Source organism: Vulpes vulpes, chromosome 9, assembly GCF_048418805.1.
Source record: "Vulpes vulpes isolate BD-2025 chromosome 9, VulVul3, whole genome shotgun sequence".
In the NCBI taxonomy this organism is placed as follows: Eukaryota; Metazoa; Chordata; class Mammalia; order Carnivora; family Canidae; genus Vulpes; species Vulpes vulpes.
The window spans coordinates 865,980-878,696 of NC_132788.1; the positions used below are offsets into that span (position 1 = coordinate 865,980).

Consider the following 12,717-nt stretch of genomic DNA (forward strand, 5'->3'; position numbering starts at 1 on the left):
CCCTTTGCCCCCGGAGGCCACCCTGGCTTCTGGAGTTCCAGGGGAAGGGGGTGGGGCAGCAAGCCAGTGAGGGAGCAATCAGGGCAGTGGCCTGGTGACCCGGAGATGCGGAGGTGGCGGAGAGGAGATGAGCGCCTAGTGCGTGCATCCAGCTGGTTGGGGGCCCAGAGGCCTGCAGGGATGCGTCCTCCCACGTCAGGAGCAAAGGACTGCACCTGGACCTCCAGGGGTCTCCTGGGCACCTTGGGGGGGGGCGGGGCATCAGCGTGGCCACGGAGGGTCATGACCCACGCCAGCTGGCCCGCCTGGGCCCTTCCTCCTGCTCCTGCACTGGGGCACGCGCCACCCCAAACCTCTTGGCCCCGCTGCCTCCTCCCCACACGGGTCCACCTACCTCGCAGGCTAGGTGGGCCCGTCCTGGAGGCCATGGTCACCCTCTGTGCCCGAGCAGCCAGGCGACGGCCCCCAGGGGAGGCAGGCCCGGGCCTTCCCCTGCAGCTCCCCGCGAGTGGACTCGGCCACCAGCTTCCCAAGACGAGACTCATCCGTAAACCTCTCAGTATTCAAGTTTATTTATAAAGTTACTTCCTAAAAACGTTGCACATAAATATCTAAACGAGGTTTGTCCTGCTATGCGCTCCTCTGCCGCAGGTCGCTCTTGGAGCGGGGGGGCGGGGGGGCAGGCGTCCCGGAGGGTCCCAGCCGCGGAGAACACACCCTCCCACGGCACCTGCTCCCCATGGCCACCTCTGGCAGGACGGGGCTCTCGGCCTGGACCCTGCAGCTGTCGCCACGCCGGGGCCGGTGGCACCTCGCCAGGGTGCCCCTGGAAGCCCCAGTCGCCGGGGCTGACGCGGAGGCTCATCCAGTCAGGTTTTCATAACTGCCAGGAAGGAAGACTGCAGGAGGAAGGGGGGCGAGGCTGGGCAGCGGCCGTCCTGGGGTGGCAATGCCGGGTCTGCCAGTCCCCCGGCCCTCAGGGTGCCTGTGTCCCCGGGCACGGCCCGGCCCGTGGCAGACGTGGCCCTGGGAGGAGCGGGGGAGGCAGCCCCGGGGGAGCACTGGGCCCGCCCCGACTCAATCCCGCACTCACCTCCTGGAGCAGCTGCCCCAGCCTCTCCCGGCTGTGGATGGAGCGCCTGCAGGAGAGGGGACACGGTAGCCACGGGCCCCCGCCCCCCGCCCCCCGCCCCCCGCCCCCCGCCAGGAGGCCGCTCTCCCAGGTGCTCCTCCCCTGCTGCTGCCCTGCCTGGGCAGGGAGACGGGGAGGGGGACACCAAGACGCTGCGGGAGCCCCCGGCCCGGGCCCCACCTGTCTATCCTGGTGGCGATGGTCACCGTGAAGGCCCCCTCTGTGTCTGGCAGGTAGGTGGAGGGCACAATCCGGTAGGTCCCCGCCGACAGGTGGCACAGCCGGCTCACTTCCTGGGCGTAGCAGTGCGGCACGCAGCTCAGCAGAGGCTCCTGGAGCAGCAGGCAGGGCGCGCCCGGGCCGCCCCCGTCCACCGGAACCTGGGGGACACACGGGCTGACGGGGAGGCCTGTGGCGGGGCTGCTGTGACCACCCGGACCGCTCTCCTCCTCGGTCGGGGGCTTCACTCCTCTCCTGAGGCTGGGACGTCGGGGTCGGGAGGAGCCGCGGCCGTCGGCCCAGATCTCCCAGGGCTCCACGCCCGGGCCGCCCTTGTCACACGCCTGACCCTGACCTCTCCAGGGGGACACCTGCCACCCTGCCAAGCCAGGCTCACATGGCCCGACTCCCGTCAGGGGGGCAGGAGGCCCCAGAATCACCACTGCCCGGGGCTCCTTCCAAGAGTCCTGACTGGCTCCGGGCAGGTTTATGAAAGCTCCCAGACGCCCCCAGATGCAGGATGAGCCCTCCGCTCCCAGAGCACAGCGGGTCCCCCGCGGGTTCAGAAGCTTCTCGGGGACGTTCCTACCCTTCCTTCTGTCATCTACACCCCAGCCCTCCTCCGGCGCCCACCAGGTCATGGAGCTCGTCGTCCAGGGGCCCCGAGGAGGAGCACAGCAGGGCTGGAGCCACTTCAGTGCGTGCAATCTGGGCGCCTGACCTCTGTCCCCGGCACCGTGCCCGGCCCCGGCCCTGCCCCTGCTCGGCTACGTGTGTCCTGCATCAGCGCCGGGAGAGCAGCCGAGGCAGAGGAAGGCCTGGGGCACCCGTGTGACATACTGGCCGCACGTCAGCAGGGACGCACCTCCTCTCCACCCACGACAACTTTCGGTCTGAGGATCCTCCGGGCAGCTGCTCACCACTGTGTTGGCGGCTGGGCCCCTCCCCCTTCCTACTCTTCTGGGGGAGCCGGTGCCGCCGCAGCCTGGTGCCCCCGCTGGTGCCCGCTGCCCGGAGGAGCAGCCCAGGGGTGGGGGGCACGGGGCACGCCCTCGGGCCTCCTGGGCGGGAAGCACCTTCTGGGGGCAAAACTGACCTCGTGACACTTGTGGGCTAGGGGGCGGACGGAGAACGTCACTAATCTAGGACCCCAGCGAGTCACAGACTTTGTGAGACCAAGAACCGGATCCTGCAGGCGACCGGCCAGGCTGGCTGGGCCCCACGACCAAGTCCGCGCCTCTCTGGGGAGCCTGGGCACCTGTGTGGACGCACCCCCATCCGGGAGCGGGAGGAGCTTGCCTGGAAGACGTGGAAGCCGATGGGGCGGCACTGGCTGTCCTGGCAGTGCTGGCGCAGGGTGATCCGGACGCAGCGGGGGCCTGCGCCGTCAGGGACGGCGAGGGGGAAGCAGGGGTTGGTGGGGTAGGAGGCGAAGTTCCTGCTGCCCCCTGCTGTCCGGCCGATCCTCCAGGAGCCGCGCAGCTGCACAGTCTCCCACTCGCCCGCGGGCAGGGCCTCCCCGGGGCCCGGGCTCTTGGCCACCGGCTTGATGGCGCTGCGGGAAGGACACAGCGGGGGCGCTGGCAGGGCGCTCCCCACACCGGCCACAGACACACCCCGCCCTCCAGGAAGCCGCCCGGGCCGCGTGCCCCTTCCCTCGGCCTGGAGCCCGGCCCTGCCCCTCTCACCTGAGGGAGACTCTCCCACTGGAGAAGACCCGCAGCAGAAACTGCCCCGGCACATCCTTCAGGAAGGTGCTGGGCACGGCCAGGTAGTAGCCGGGGCCGAGTTCGCAGCGGACGTGCACCTCCCGGTCGTAGGCGTGGCACACGGTGCCGGCCACGGGAGGCGTGGACAGGACCCGGGGCAGGCTGACCCGCCGCTTCTCCACCTGCACAGAGCAGCACCGTGTGCTGGGCCTCTCCGACGAGCTAACAGAGGCAAGAACCCAGACCTGGGGGCCCCATGGGGCAGGGGCAGGGGCTGGCTCCAGCTCCAAGTGGCCACCAGCCCAGGGCTCTCCCATGACCCTGGAGGCAGCAGCCGTCCCACACGTGCACCCACAAATCCTTCTGCTTTGGGAGAGACCAGACCCCCTAGATGGGGCCGTGTCCTGTGCCTCCGGCCGGTCAGCCAACGGCTGTCTTTGTCCCGTCTCTCTCTGCCCGACAGACCCGGCTGGGCCAGGCGGAGCTGGGTCTGTGGGAGCTACAGTGGGTCTGTGACCCCAGAGCACCAGATGGGCCGGTGGGAGGCACGCGAGGCTCCCGGGGGTCGCTGGTGTCCCAGTACCCAGACCCTGAGCAGGGAGCCGGGAGCCGGGGAAGGGGTTACCTTCCAGATATGCAGGCCCACGGCCTGGTAGTCCTCGCCCAGGAGGCTGGCCGGGCTCCACGCGGCACGCTCGCCCCCCGCCAGAGCCCGGGCCCGGCCTGCACCGGCCGCTGTGCGCACCCGGGGCCTCTGCAGGACAGCAGCAAACACCTCGCTGGGTTCCGACACCCGCAGCCAGAATTTGGGGTTGCTGGGAAAGCCGCTGTTGTTCCGACAGCCTCCTGCCGACTGCCCCCTGACCCAGGCCCCGGGCAGCTCCTGAGTGTGGCACAGCGCCCTGTCTAGGGGACCAGCGGGCAGCAGCGTCAGGAAAGGGCCTTCCTGCCACGCTCACCTCCACCAGCCACGGCAGCCTACGGGGGCCACGGTCTCTCCCGCCACCTCTGGCCGCCTGGGACCGGAGCGCATGAAGCCACCTCTGCACATGCACAGAAGCCAAGGAGCCCAGGGCCTGGGGTCGTGCCGGGAGCCCCAGCCCGCGCGGGGCCTCACCTGAGTAGAGACTCTGCAAGTGGCCGGCCTCCGTGATGGGGAAGCCAACGGTGACCTCGTCGAACTCCCGGAGGAACTCCTCCTCCTCCACCCAGAACTCTCCTTCCTGCAGCTGCGACAGCAACTCAGACCCGTCGGCGGGGTCCACCTGGCTCCAGCCTTCGCCCCTGGAAGGCAGCTCAGGTCAGTGGCGGCCTCCATCCCCGAGCACGGACTGCGGGGCCCTTCCTCGGGGCGGTCACCCCTCTCTCCCTGAGGCTCCTGCCCCTGGACAGGTCTGCCCAGGCTGTGCCCGTCAGCGGGCCAACGACAGATGTGCCCGATCGTGTCAGACGGAGCTGCCGCCGGCCTCCTGGCTCAGGAGCAACAGTCGGATATGTGGACCTGCTGCAGTCAGCCAAGGGGTGCAGACCCCGTGCCCTCCTTCGAACCTAGTGCCCAGCGTCAGGAAGACCTGAAGGCAGAGCTGAGCACCGTGACCTGGGCACCGCTGGTCACTCGCAGGCTGACCGGGGAGCCACCATTCCGCGGCGCCTTCCAGACAGGAGCCCAGGGCCTGGGGTTGCCTCGGTCCCAGCCCCGGGCACAGGCCCAGGGCCCACCAGCAGGTGCTGGGGGCCTTGCGGAGACCAGCCACGCGCTGTCCTGCCAGCCGCAAACCACCGCGGGCGCTGCAGCCCAGGCACATGCGCGGTTAGGATAGCTGTCTGCTGTACTCGGGCCCCACGCCCCGCCCCCCCCCCCCCCCCCCCCCCCCCGCCAGCAGCACAGCCCCGGGCCTCACCCACACTCACCCCTCTCTCCAGGGCCCCTGCCAGCAGCGCCGGCCCCAGGGGTTCTGGATCCGCAGCAGCAGGATGCTCTGGCCGGCCCGCCCGGGCAGCTCCCGCACATCCGAGACCACGAAGGCGTGGAACTCCCCCAGCTCCCTGGCCCCTGGGTGAGGAACACCGTGCTTGTCGGCAGGAGGTCCCCAAAGTGACTGCACACGCAGCTCTGTCTCCTGCCCTATGGGACGCACTAGCACCCCCCCGGCCACGTCGGCGCCCAGTACCCACGGAGCCCTGGGGCCCTCCTCCCGACAGCTGCGCACAAGTGAGCTCAGAGCCACAGCACGGGACCTGGGTTGGGACCGTGGCTCAGCTGCCACAGGCCCGGCAGCTCATTCCCCAGTCGGGGCCTCGGTCCTCGCCCGGGGGGTGAGAGGCCGGCCGCGGGCCGACCAGGCACCAGGGCCCCGGTGCAGGCCAGTTCTCAAACACGCGGCTACAAGCAGCGTCGCCGGCAGCTCCGTGACGGGCCGGCGACCACCGAGAGCATCTCCTGGCGAGGCCGGCCGGGGGGAAGGCTGGAGGCCCCAGAGGGGAATCAACACCTGCCCGGGCCCTGGGACAAACCATGTGGAAGCGGAGGGGCCCCACCTGGGGGAGAGTGTGGTCCAAAGAGAACCCAGAGGGACGCTGTAGCCGCCACCCTGGGTGACTGCCCGAGTCCCCCGCCCTGGGACACCTCAGTGGGATCCAGCTGAGCGCCAGCAGCCCCCTCTTGGCCTGGGTGTCTGCAAAGCCCGGGGTGCTGAGAATCAGCCCTGCCCACCCCAGGGGCCGCGGACGCTGACCCTCAGGGGAAGCACTGATGCTGCGTCCGGCGCGTCAGCACGGCCCTCTGCGGGCGGCCCTCGCCTCCCAAACGGGGTGGTGGACCCAAGCCGCACAGCCTTAGCTGCACACGTGTCTGTTTATCTCTGCGTCTGTGCTCTTGGGCCCTAAGCTCCGTTACGAACGTCATTCTAAACGTGAGCTGTTATGCGTCAAGACGTTCAGTAACGTGAGGAACCGAAAAGACTAACTGTCGGGCATTAAGGGAAAGAGCAAGAGAACACGGCAGCTCCGCCAGGAACCAGGTGCCGACGGTGTACAGAGCACCTGACCAAGCGGCACGTCATGCAAGAGGCGACACGCACACCTGCTGGTGGAAACCCGGAGGTCCACAGAAAGTCAAAACAGCTGTTTGTGTGGCATTTTTCTTTCGACAAACTCCAATGAGCATGAACATCCCTGAACTGAAAACCTGAGCGTTGACTTTGGCAGGTAACCCGTGGGCGAGAGGTGCAGCCACCCCGTCTCCTAGAGTCCGTGGGGCAGCTGCTGTGGCACAGGCTCAGCCTCACCCTACTGGTGAGTTGGGGAGAAAGGACAAAAGGTCAAGGGAAAGAGGGAGCCTCCCTCTGGAGGACATGTGGCAGGGGAAGGTCGCACGCCAGACACCAGCTGCGCAGGACAAGCGTCTTGTTTCCCCCTGGCTCTGCGGGGACCCAGAGAACAAGCCTGTGGCCCCAGCCCCTGCCTTACCTGCTCTGGGGCTGAGCACCGAGCAGCTTATCAGACAGCGGTCCTTGAGGCTGAGCAGCTGCCGGCAGGTCCTGTGCTCCGAGCCGCCAGGCCCAGCCTGTTGGCCACTGGTTCTCGCCACATCCTTCAGGTTCCACCTTTCCGCCAGGCCACCGGTGAGGTCCACCAGGGCATCTGCCACCTGCCCTGCCCACAGGTGCTCATAGCACCCATAGATCCTAGGAAGACAACCACAGGAGTGAGCCTCGGGCATTGGGGCATGGCGCCGCCTGTCTTCCAGCCCTGCGTCTGCAACACCCCAAATCAGCTCACCCCCTACTTGAGTCGCTCTTTACTCCTGCCTCGTCCTCACCAGGAAGGGACAACACCTGACCCTCAAAGGCCGTATGGCCCAGCGGCCCAGCAACGCCCTGCGGCCTCCAGCGCGGACACAAGCGCGAGGCGGTGTGGGGCGCCGGGCTGTGAACACCCGCTCCTCCACCCTGGCCATGGACGGAGGCGCACCGACGTCGCCGCAGCCCCGCCATCAGTGAGTGCGGTGCGGCCTCCTCAGGAAGGCTGCGCAATGCACTCAAGGAGGGAAGTGCTGCGATTCAGACCCAGAGTGAGCGTCTCGGTCTCAGGCAGGACAATAAATAAGCACTGAGACCCGCGTGGCTTCGCTCGTCCCATGGTCTGCAGTGGTGAGTGATGCACATCCTCTCTCTGGACGTGACGGCTCCACGCCTGACTGTGAAGCGAGGGCAGGGAAAGGGGGGGGGGGGGAGATGCAACACGGGCCACGTCTCAGACTTCCTGCCTCGGGACCGGTAGCCCCACCCCAGGCCTGGCTGCCAGGTTCCTGGAACAGACTGGGGCGCCGCAGCCCAGGGAGACGGCAGACGTGCTCCCCAGGCCCCCGCCCCCCCGAGCCTCCGGCACGCGTACTTGGCGTAGACCTTCTCCAGTAAGGGAAGCCAGAACACATCCTCTCTCTGGCACCGGGAGAAGCAGAGTCTCCCTGCAAGACAAGGCAGACGGTCATCTATGGTCACCTCCACCCAGCGTCCAAATTGCCAAACTCGACAGGTAAAGGAGCCACGGTACGTTTGGTCACACCAGCTCGGCTGTCCTGGAGGAAAGACCTACCACGCACAGGGAGAGGCAAAAGGAGGGCATGAGAGACAACGCACGCGGTGCTTCCCAAGCATCGTCACCGGAGCCGCTGCGCGGTACCCGCTGTTCCGCCGGGGGCCCTACTCTGATGGACACCCGGACGTCAGTGTCTGTGCGCAACCCAACTGTCACGCAAGAAACAGACTTTTCAGTACAACACGTTGGGACCATGGGAGGGAACCAAGTGTGTCCAAAAGCTTAAAGCCAACCATGATGTCCTATGGACCCAATAAGGTCTCGACCCAAATCTGAAACAAATGTGACTTCCATAGGCAGTTCTCCACGGGGCGGGCCGCACGCGGCAGTCACAACGCCCCCCAGCTGCGGGCCGGTGCCTCGGGGACTCCGCCAGCACCTGGGCCCGAGGCGGTCACTGCAGGCTCTGGTGTTCTGGCCCCATAGCAAGCAGCGCCGGCTTGGCACCCAGACAGACTGGTCCCGGCCCTGCAGCTGACTAGCTAGGACCACGGTAACAAGGGCTTTAGGGCCCTCGTTTGTAAGCAAGGGGCAAGGCCAGCGAGGCCTGTGAGAGCGAAGGCCAGCAACTGTGGTGCTGAGCAGGGCTGAGCAGGGCCTGGGGACTTGGGAGTAGCTGTCAACGCTGCCGCCCTCATCTACCAAGTAGCAGCCAAACGCAAAGCTGTGAATGCCCCTGGGGAAGCGGCCCGAGCAGGCCTTTATACCTGTGCTGGCTGTCTAGCACCTAGTACGGTTTTAATCACCTTTTGCCAACTTAGACTCAAAACTCTTTAAAAAAAAAAAAAAAACCAACTAGCCAAGGAAACTTACTCCAACCCAGGGGCATTGGACCCCTCAGCCAACCCTGCCCTACTCTAGGCTGGTGTGCTCCTCTTTTCCTCCCAAATGCTCCACCTGCACCAGAACCCAGGACTCAGGAGGGCAGAGCAGGGCAGAAAGCACGGGCACTGGAGCCCTGGGGACCCGCGGACAGTGTCTGCACCTCGGACGCCCTGCGGCCCCGAGCAGAGCTCCCTCTTCCCAGCAGCCACGCTGGGCGACTGCAGCACAACCCACAGAGCAGGAGCTGCAGCTGCCCTGCCTCTTGCTTCCTTCCTGTGTGGTGCAGACAGGAAGGCTGCCCCGCCACAGATACCTGGTCCAGGAGGTACTGGCTCTTCTGCAGGGCGGCGCAGGCACACAGGAGCCAGCAGTCTCCCAGCAGCCCTTGCTTCACCTGGCCCTCCTGCGGGTTATCTGCAAACAGCCGCGGCGTGGCACAAATCTCCTGAAACAAAGCACATCACCCAGTTACATCCCGTCTAAAAATAAGAACACAGGATCTAGGCGACAGGCACTGGGGATGAGCCTTTGTGGCCCACGTAGCCTGAGAGGGGAGGGGAGCAGCTGGCCTCTGGCAGCCACGATGTCAGCCCTCCTGGGGCAAAAGTCCAGCTCTGGATGAATCCCACCACCCCCTTCTCCAAAGAGCTAGCCCTGGCCCTAGACAACAGTTTAGATTTAAATTCATAACAGCAAAGCCCAGATGGGTCCTCCAGAGTGCTGGAGATCAGGCTCACTCCCCCCCCCCTCAGGGTACTTTGTACCGTCCCCTTTCTCCCTCTTCTGCTCACTTCCATGCCCCGCCCCTGCCTGGTCCACACCCCACGAGCTAGGGACCTTGCTAAGGACCTTGCTGGAAGCTCGCTCAGAAGCGGCCCCACCTGACCCCCTCTCCTGCCTTCAGAGGTTCCCCAATGTCTCCCACCCCTGCAGGGAGAATTGCATCAGCAGAAGGCAGAGCGAGAGCCCCGCCCTCTGTAAGGGACTATCCCCTGCAGTACTTCCCCTGGAGGCTCCCTTTGCTGACAGACTTCTTGAAAGAACAGCCCTTCCTTCCTCCCTCCGTCCTCCCTCCCTCCTGCTCACTCAGCACGGTCACCTGGCAGCATCAGAACAGCGGGTCCTGGTGCAGCCACTCTGGAAAAGTGTGGAGGTTCCTCAAAGAGTGAAAAATAGACCTGCCCTACGACCCAGCAATTGCACTGCTGGGGATTTACCCCAAAGATACAGAAATGCCGGGACACCTGCACCCCGATGTTTCTAGCAGCAATGTCCACAGTAGCCACACTGTGGAAGGAGCCTCGGTGTCCATCGAAAGATGATGAATAAAGAAGCTGTGGTCTATGGATACAATAGAATATTCCTCAGCCATTAGAAACGACAAATACCCACCATTTGCTTCAACGTGGATGGAACTGGAGGGGATTATACTGAGTCAAGTCAGTCGGAGAAGGACAAACATTATAAGTTCTCATCCATTTGGGGAATATAAAAAATAATGAAAGGCAATAAAAGGGAAAAGAGAGAAAATGAGTGGAAATATCAGAAAAGGAGACAGAACGTGGGAGACTCCTAACTCTGGGAAACGAACTAGGGATGGTGGAAGGGGAGGAGGGCGGGGGGTGGGGGTGACTGGGTGACGAGCACTGAGGGGGGCACTTGACCAGATGAGCCCTGGGTGTTATGCTGTATGTTGCCAAATCGAACTCCAAAAAAAAAAAAAAAAAAAAAATTAAAAAAAAAAAAAATTAAAAAAAAAAAAAAAAAAAAAAAGAACAGCGAGCCCCTGTGCAGGCCCCGCAGGCCCGTCTTGGCTCCCATGGCTGCACGGGCCCCCGCCGTCCTTCCACCCCCTGCCTGCGGCTTCTCCACGCCACCTGCCCGGGCCCCCGCTTGAACCCGCTGGTCCCCTCAAGGCTTGCCTCCAAGCCGTCTCTTCTCCAGACCCACGTTCTCCCGGGATACTCGGGGCCCAGGCACAGACCCCGTTACGGTCCCGGTGCCCAGATGGAGCCTCCAGCCCTGGGCTTCCCGAGTGCCCGACCCTCCTGCCCACCTGTCTGCTGGCCGCTCTGCCTGCACCTGCGAGAGCAAACCCGAGCGCCCCAGCGCCTGCCAGTGTCCCCCCGGCTCTTGCAGGCTCAGCTCTGGAGCCCGTCCTCGACCCTCGCAGCATCCCCTCTGCTTGCAACCGGCCGCTGAAGCTCATCAGCTCCGCTCCAACCTGCTGCTGGAGCCCACCCACGGCGCGGGGCCCTGCGCCTTTCCCCGGGGTCACCGCGGGGTCAGCCCGCCCCCGGCCGGCGGGAACGACGAGCTTCGTGACCGCAGGCCCGCGCACACCCCTGGGGCTAAAACCCTCCAACGCCCACACTGTGCCCCGAATGCACGTTCCACGCACGCGGCCCCGGCTCGGCCCCGGCTCGGCCCCGGCACGGCCAGGCGGCCCCTGCGGGCCTTGCTCGGCGGAGAACCCGCCTCCAAAGACGCCCACGCGCCCCGGGCCGGGGACCCCCTGCGCCGCCGCCTCCGACGTTCACGCGTGAAAGCGCGGGGCGCAGGTCCGCGGCGGCCGGGCCCTCCCGGGGCGGGCGGGGTCACGCGCGGCTCCCAGGGACCCCCCGCCCGAGGCCGGGCCCCGCGCCCCCACCTGAGGCCGCCGCCACGTGATGTCCTCGCGGAACTGGGCCAGCGGCGTGGAGAAGCTGGACAAGAGCGAGGAGTCCGAGGCGGGGAAGTCGGCGTCGCGGAACAGCTCCCTGGCCGGCGCCCGCATCCCGCGCCCCGGCTCCCATGGGCGGCCCCGGGAGGAGCGCGCCCGCCCGGTCGCCGCGGTAACCGCCGGGCCACGTGACGCAGCGGCGCGCTCGCGCGAGAGCGGCGGAAACGCGAGCTCCCAGGGGGCGTGGCTCCCGAGCCCGGCTCTCGCGAGACCGCGCCGCCGTCGCCCCGGCTGCGCGAGAATGTCCCCGGGCGGCGTCCGGGAAGGGAGCCCGGTCGCAGCTCAGCCCGCGCAGGCCGGCGGGACTCGCGTCCTCGTGTTCTCGAGTCCTCGAGTCCGGCGTCGGGCCGCTCGGACTGGCGGGCTCCCGGGGCTGAAGAGGCCTCCTGGGCCGAGGTCGGGGCGTGGACTACAGGTCCCAGCATGCCGCGCCGCCTCCCAGAATGCGCCGCTGCTTCCGGCGCGCGGCGGCCGCACAGCCTGTTGGGGGAGGAGCCGGGGAGGCGGCGGCGGCGGCGGGCGGGGCCGAGGGCTGGGCGGCCGGGGACGCTGTCCCGAGGCCAGCGGAGACCAGACGCACCGGACCCTGCGCGGGGCAGGGGGGAGTCCGCGGCGGACGGCGGGGCAGGCAGCGACGTGCTGGACGTGCTGCGGGGGCGACGGCGCGGCTCTGGCCGCCTGCCTGCGTGCTCCCGGGGCCGCCCGAGCCGCCGCTTCCTGCTTCCCGGGTCGGACGGCGGCCAGCGGAGGTGTCGGTCCGCCCCGCCCCCCGCCGCGGCCACGCGGCCACGCCCCCGACGTAGCCACGCCCCCGCCGTGGCCACGCCCCCCACTGTGGTTCGCGCGGATACTCCTCCTCCCCCTCTCCCCCCTCCCCCTCCCTCCTCCCCCCTCTCTCCTCCCCCCTCCCCCTCCCTCCCCCTCCCTCCCCCTCCTCCCCCCTCCCCTTCCCCTCCTCCCCCCTCCCTCCCCCCTCCCTCCCCCTTCCCCCCTCCCCTTCCCCGTCCCCCCCTCCCTCCCCCTTCCTCCCCCCTCCCTCCCCCTCCTCCCCCCTCCCCCCTCCCCTTCCCCTCCTCCCCCCTCCCTCCCCCTCCCTCCCCCCTCCCTCCCCCTTCCTCCTCCCTCCCTTCTGCCCCTCCCTCCTCCCCCCTTCCTCCTCCCCTCCCCCTCCTCCCCCTCCCCCCTCCCTCCCCCTTCCTCCCCCCTCCCTCCCCCCTCCCTACCCCCTCCCCCCTCCCCTTCCTGCGCAGGCCTGCAGCAGGAAGCTCCAGCTGGAGTCACAGAGTCACCCCCCAGGTGTTTGGGGAGCCTGGGGTTCGCCGCCCGCGGAGGTTCTAGGAAGGGCTGCGTAGGTCAGCAGCGGTCTCTGGGAGGCCCGGCTCCCCGCCGCTCTGCCTCCCGAGGCGGGGGCTGCCCTGGGTGCTCGGGACTGCTGGGCCCAGGGGCTGCGCTGTGGCTACAGGGCGTCCGGAGAGGCCCGGGCCCTGCTGCAGGTCGGGGTCCTGAAGGCG

The 12,717-nt window shown here is 67.4% G+C and overlaps 1 protein-coding gene across 4 annotated transcripts; it reads right to left on the reverse strand.

The window, feature by feature from the left end:
• Window positions 1–548: 548 nt before the first annotated feature.
• Window positions 549–11,947, reverse strand: CAPN10 (calpain 10). Of its 4 annotated transcripts, none has more exons than XM_072718975.1 (12): window positions 11,135–11,947; window positions 8,798–8,929; window positions 6,841–7,652; window positions 6,529–6,746; window positions 4,972–5,113; window positions 4,178–4,344; window positions 3,686–3,966; window positions 3,040–3,242; window positions 2,651–2,906; window positions 1,313–1,512; window positions 1,094–1,139; window positions 549–899 (listed from the first exon to the last, which is right to left on the reverse strand). In XM_072718975.1, exons 3-12 carry the CDS (start codon window positions 7,053–7,055, stop codon window positions 870–872), a joined length of 1,758 nt encoding a protein of 585 aa, XP_072575076.1. In that variant the 5' UTR covers window positions 7,056–7,652; window positions 8,798–8,929; window positions 11,135–11,947; the 3' UTR covers window positions 549–869. The 4 variants fall into 4 exon arrangements, with proteins under 4 accessions (XP_072575076.1, XP_025843456.2, XP_025843455.2 ...); XM_025987671.2 differs by having other exon boundaries at window positions 7,456–7,652; window positions 11,135–11,945; XM_025987670.2 differs by having other exon boundaries at window positions 549–1,139; window positions 7,456–7,652.
• Window positions 11,948–12,717: the final 770 nt, after the last annotated feature.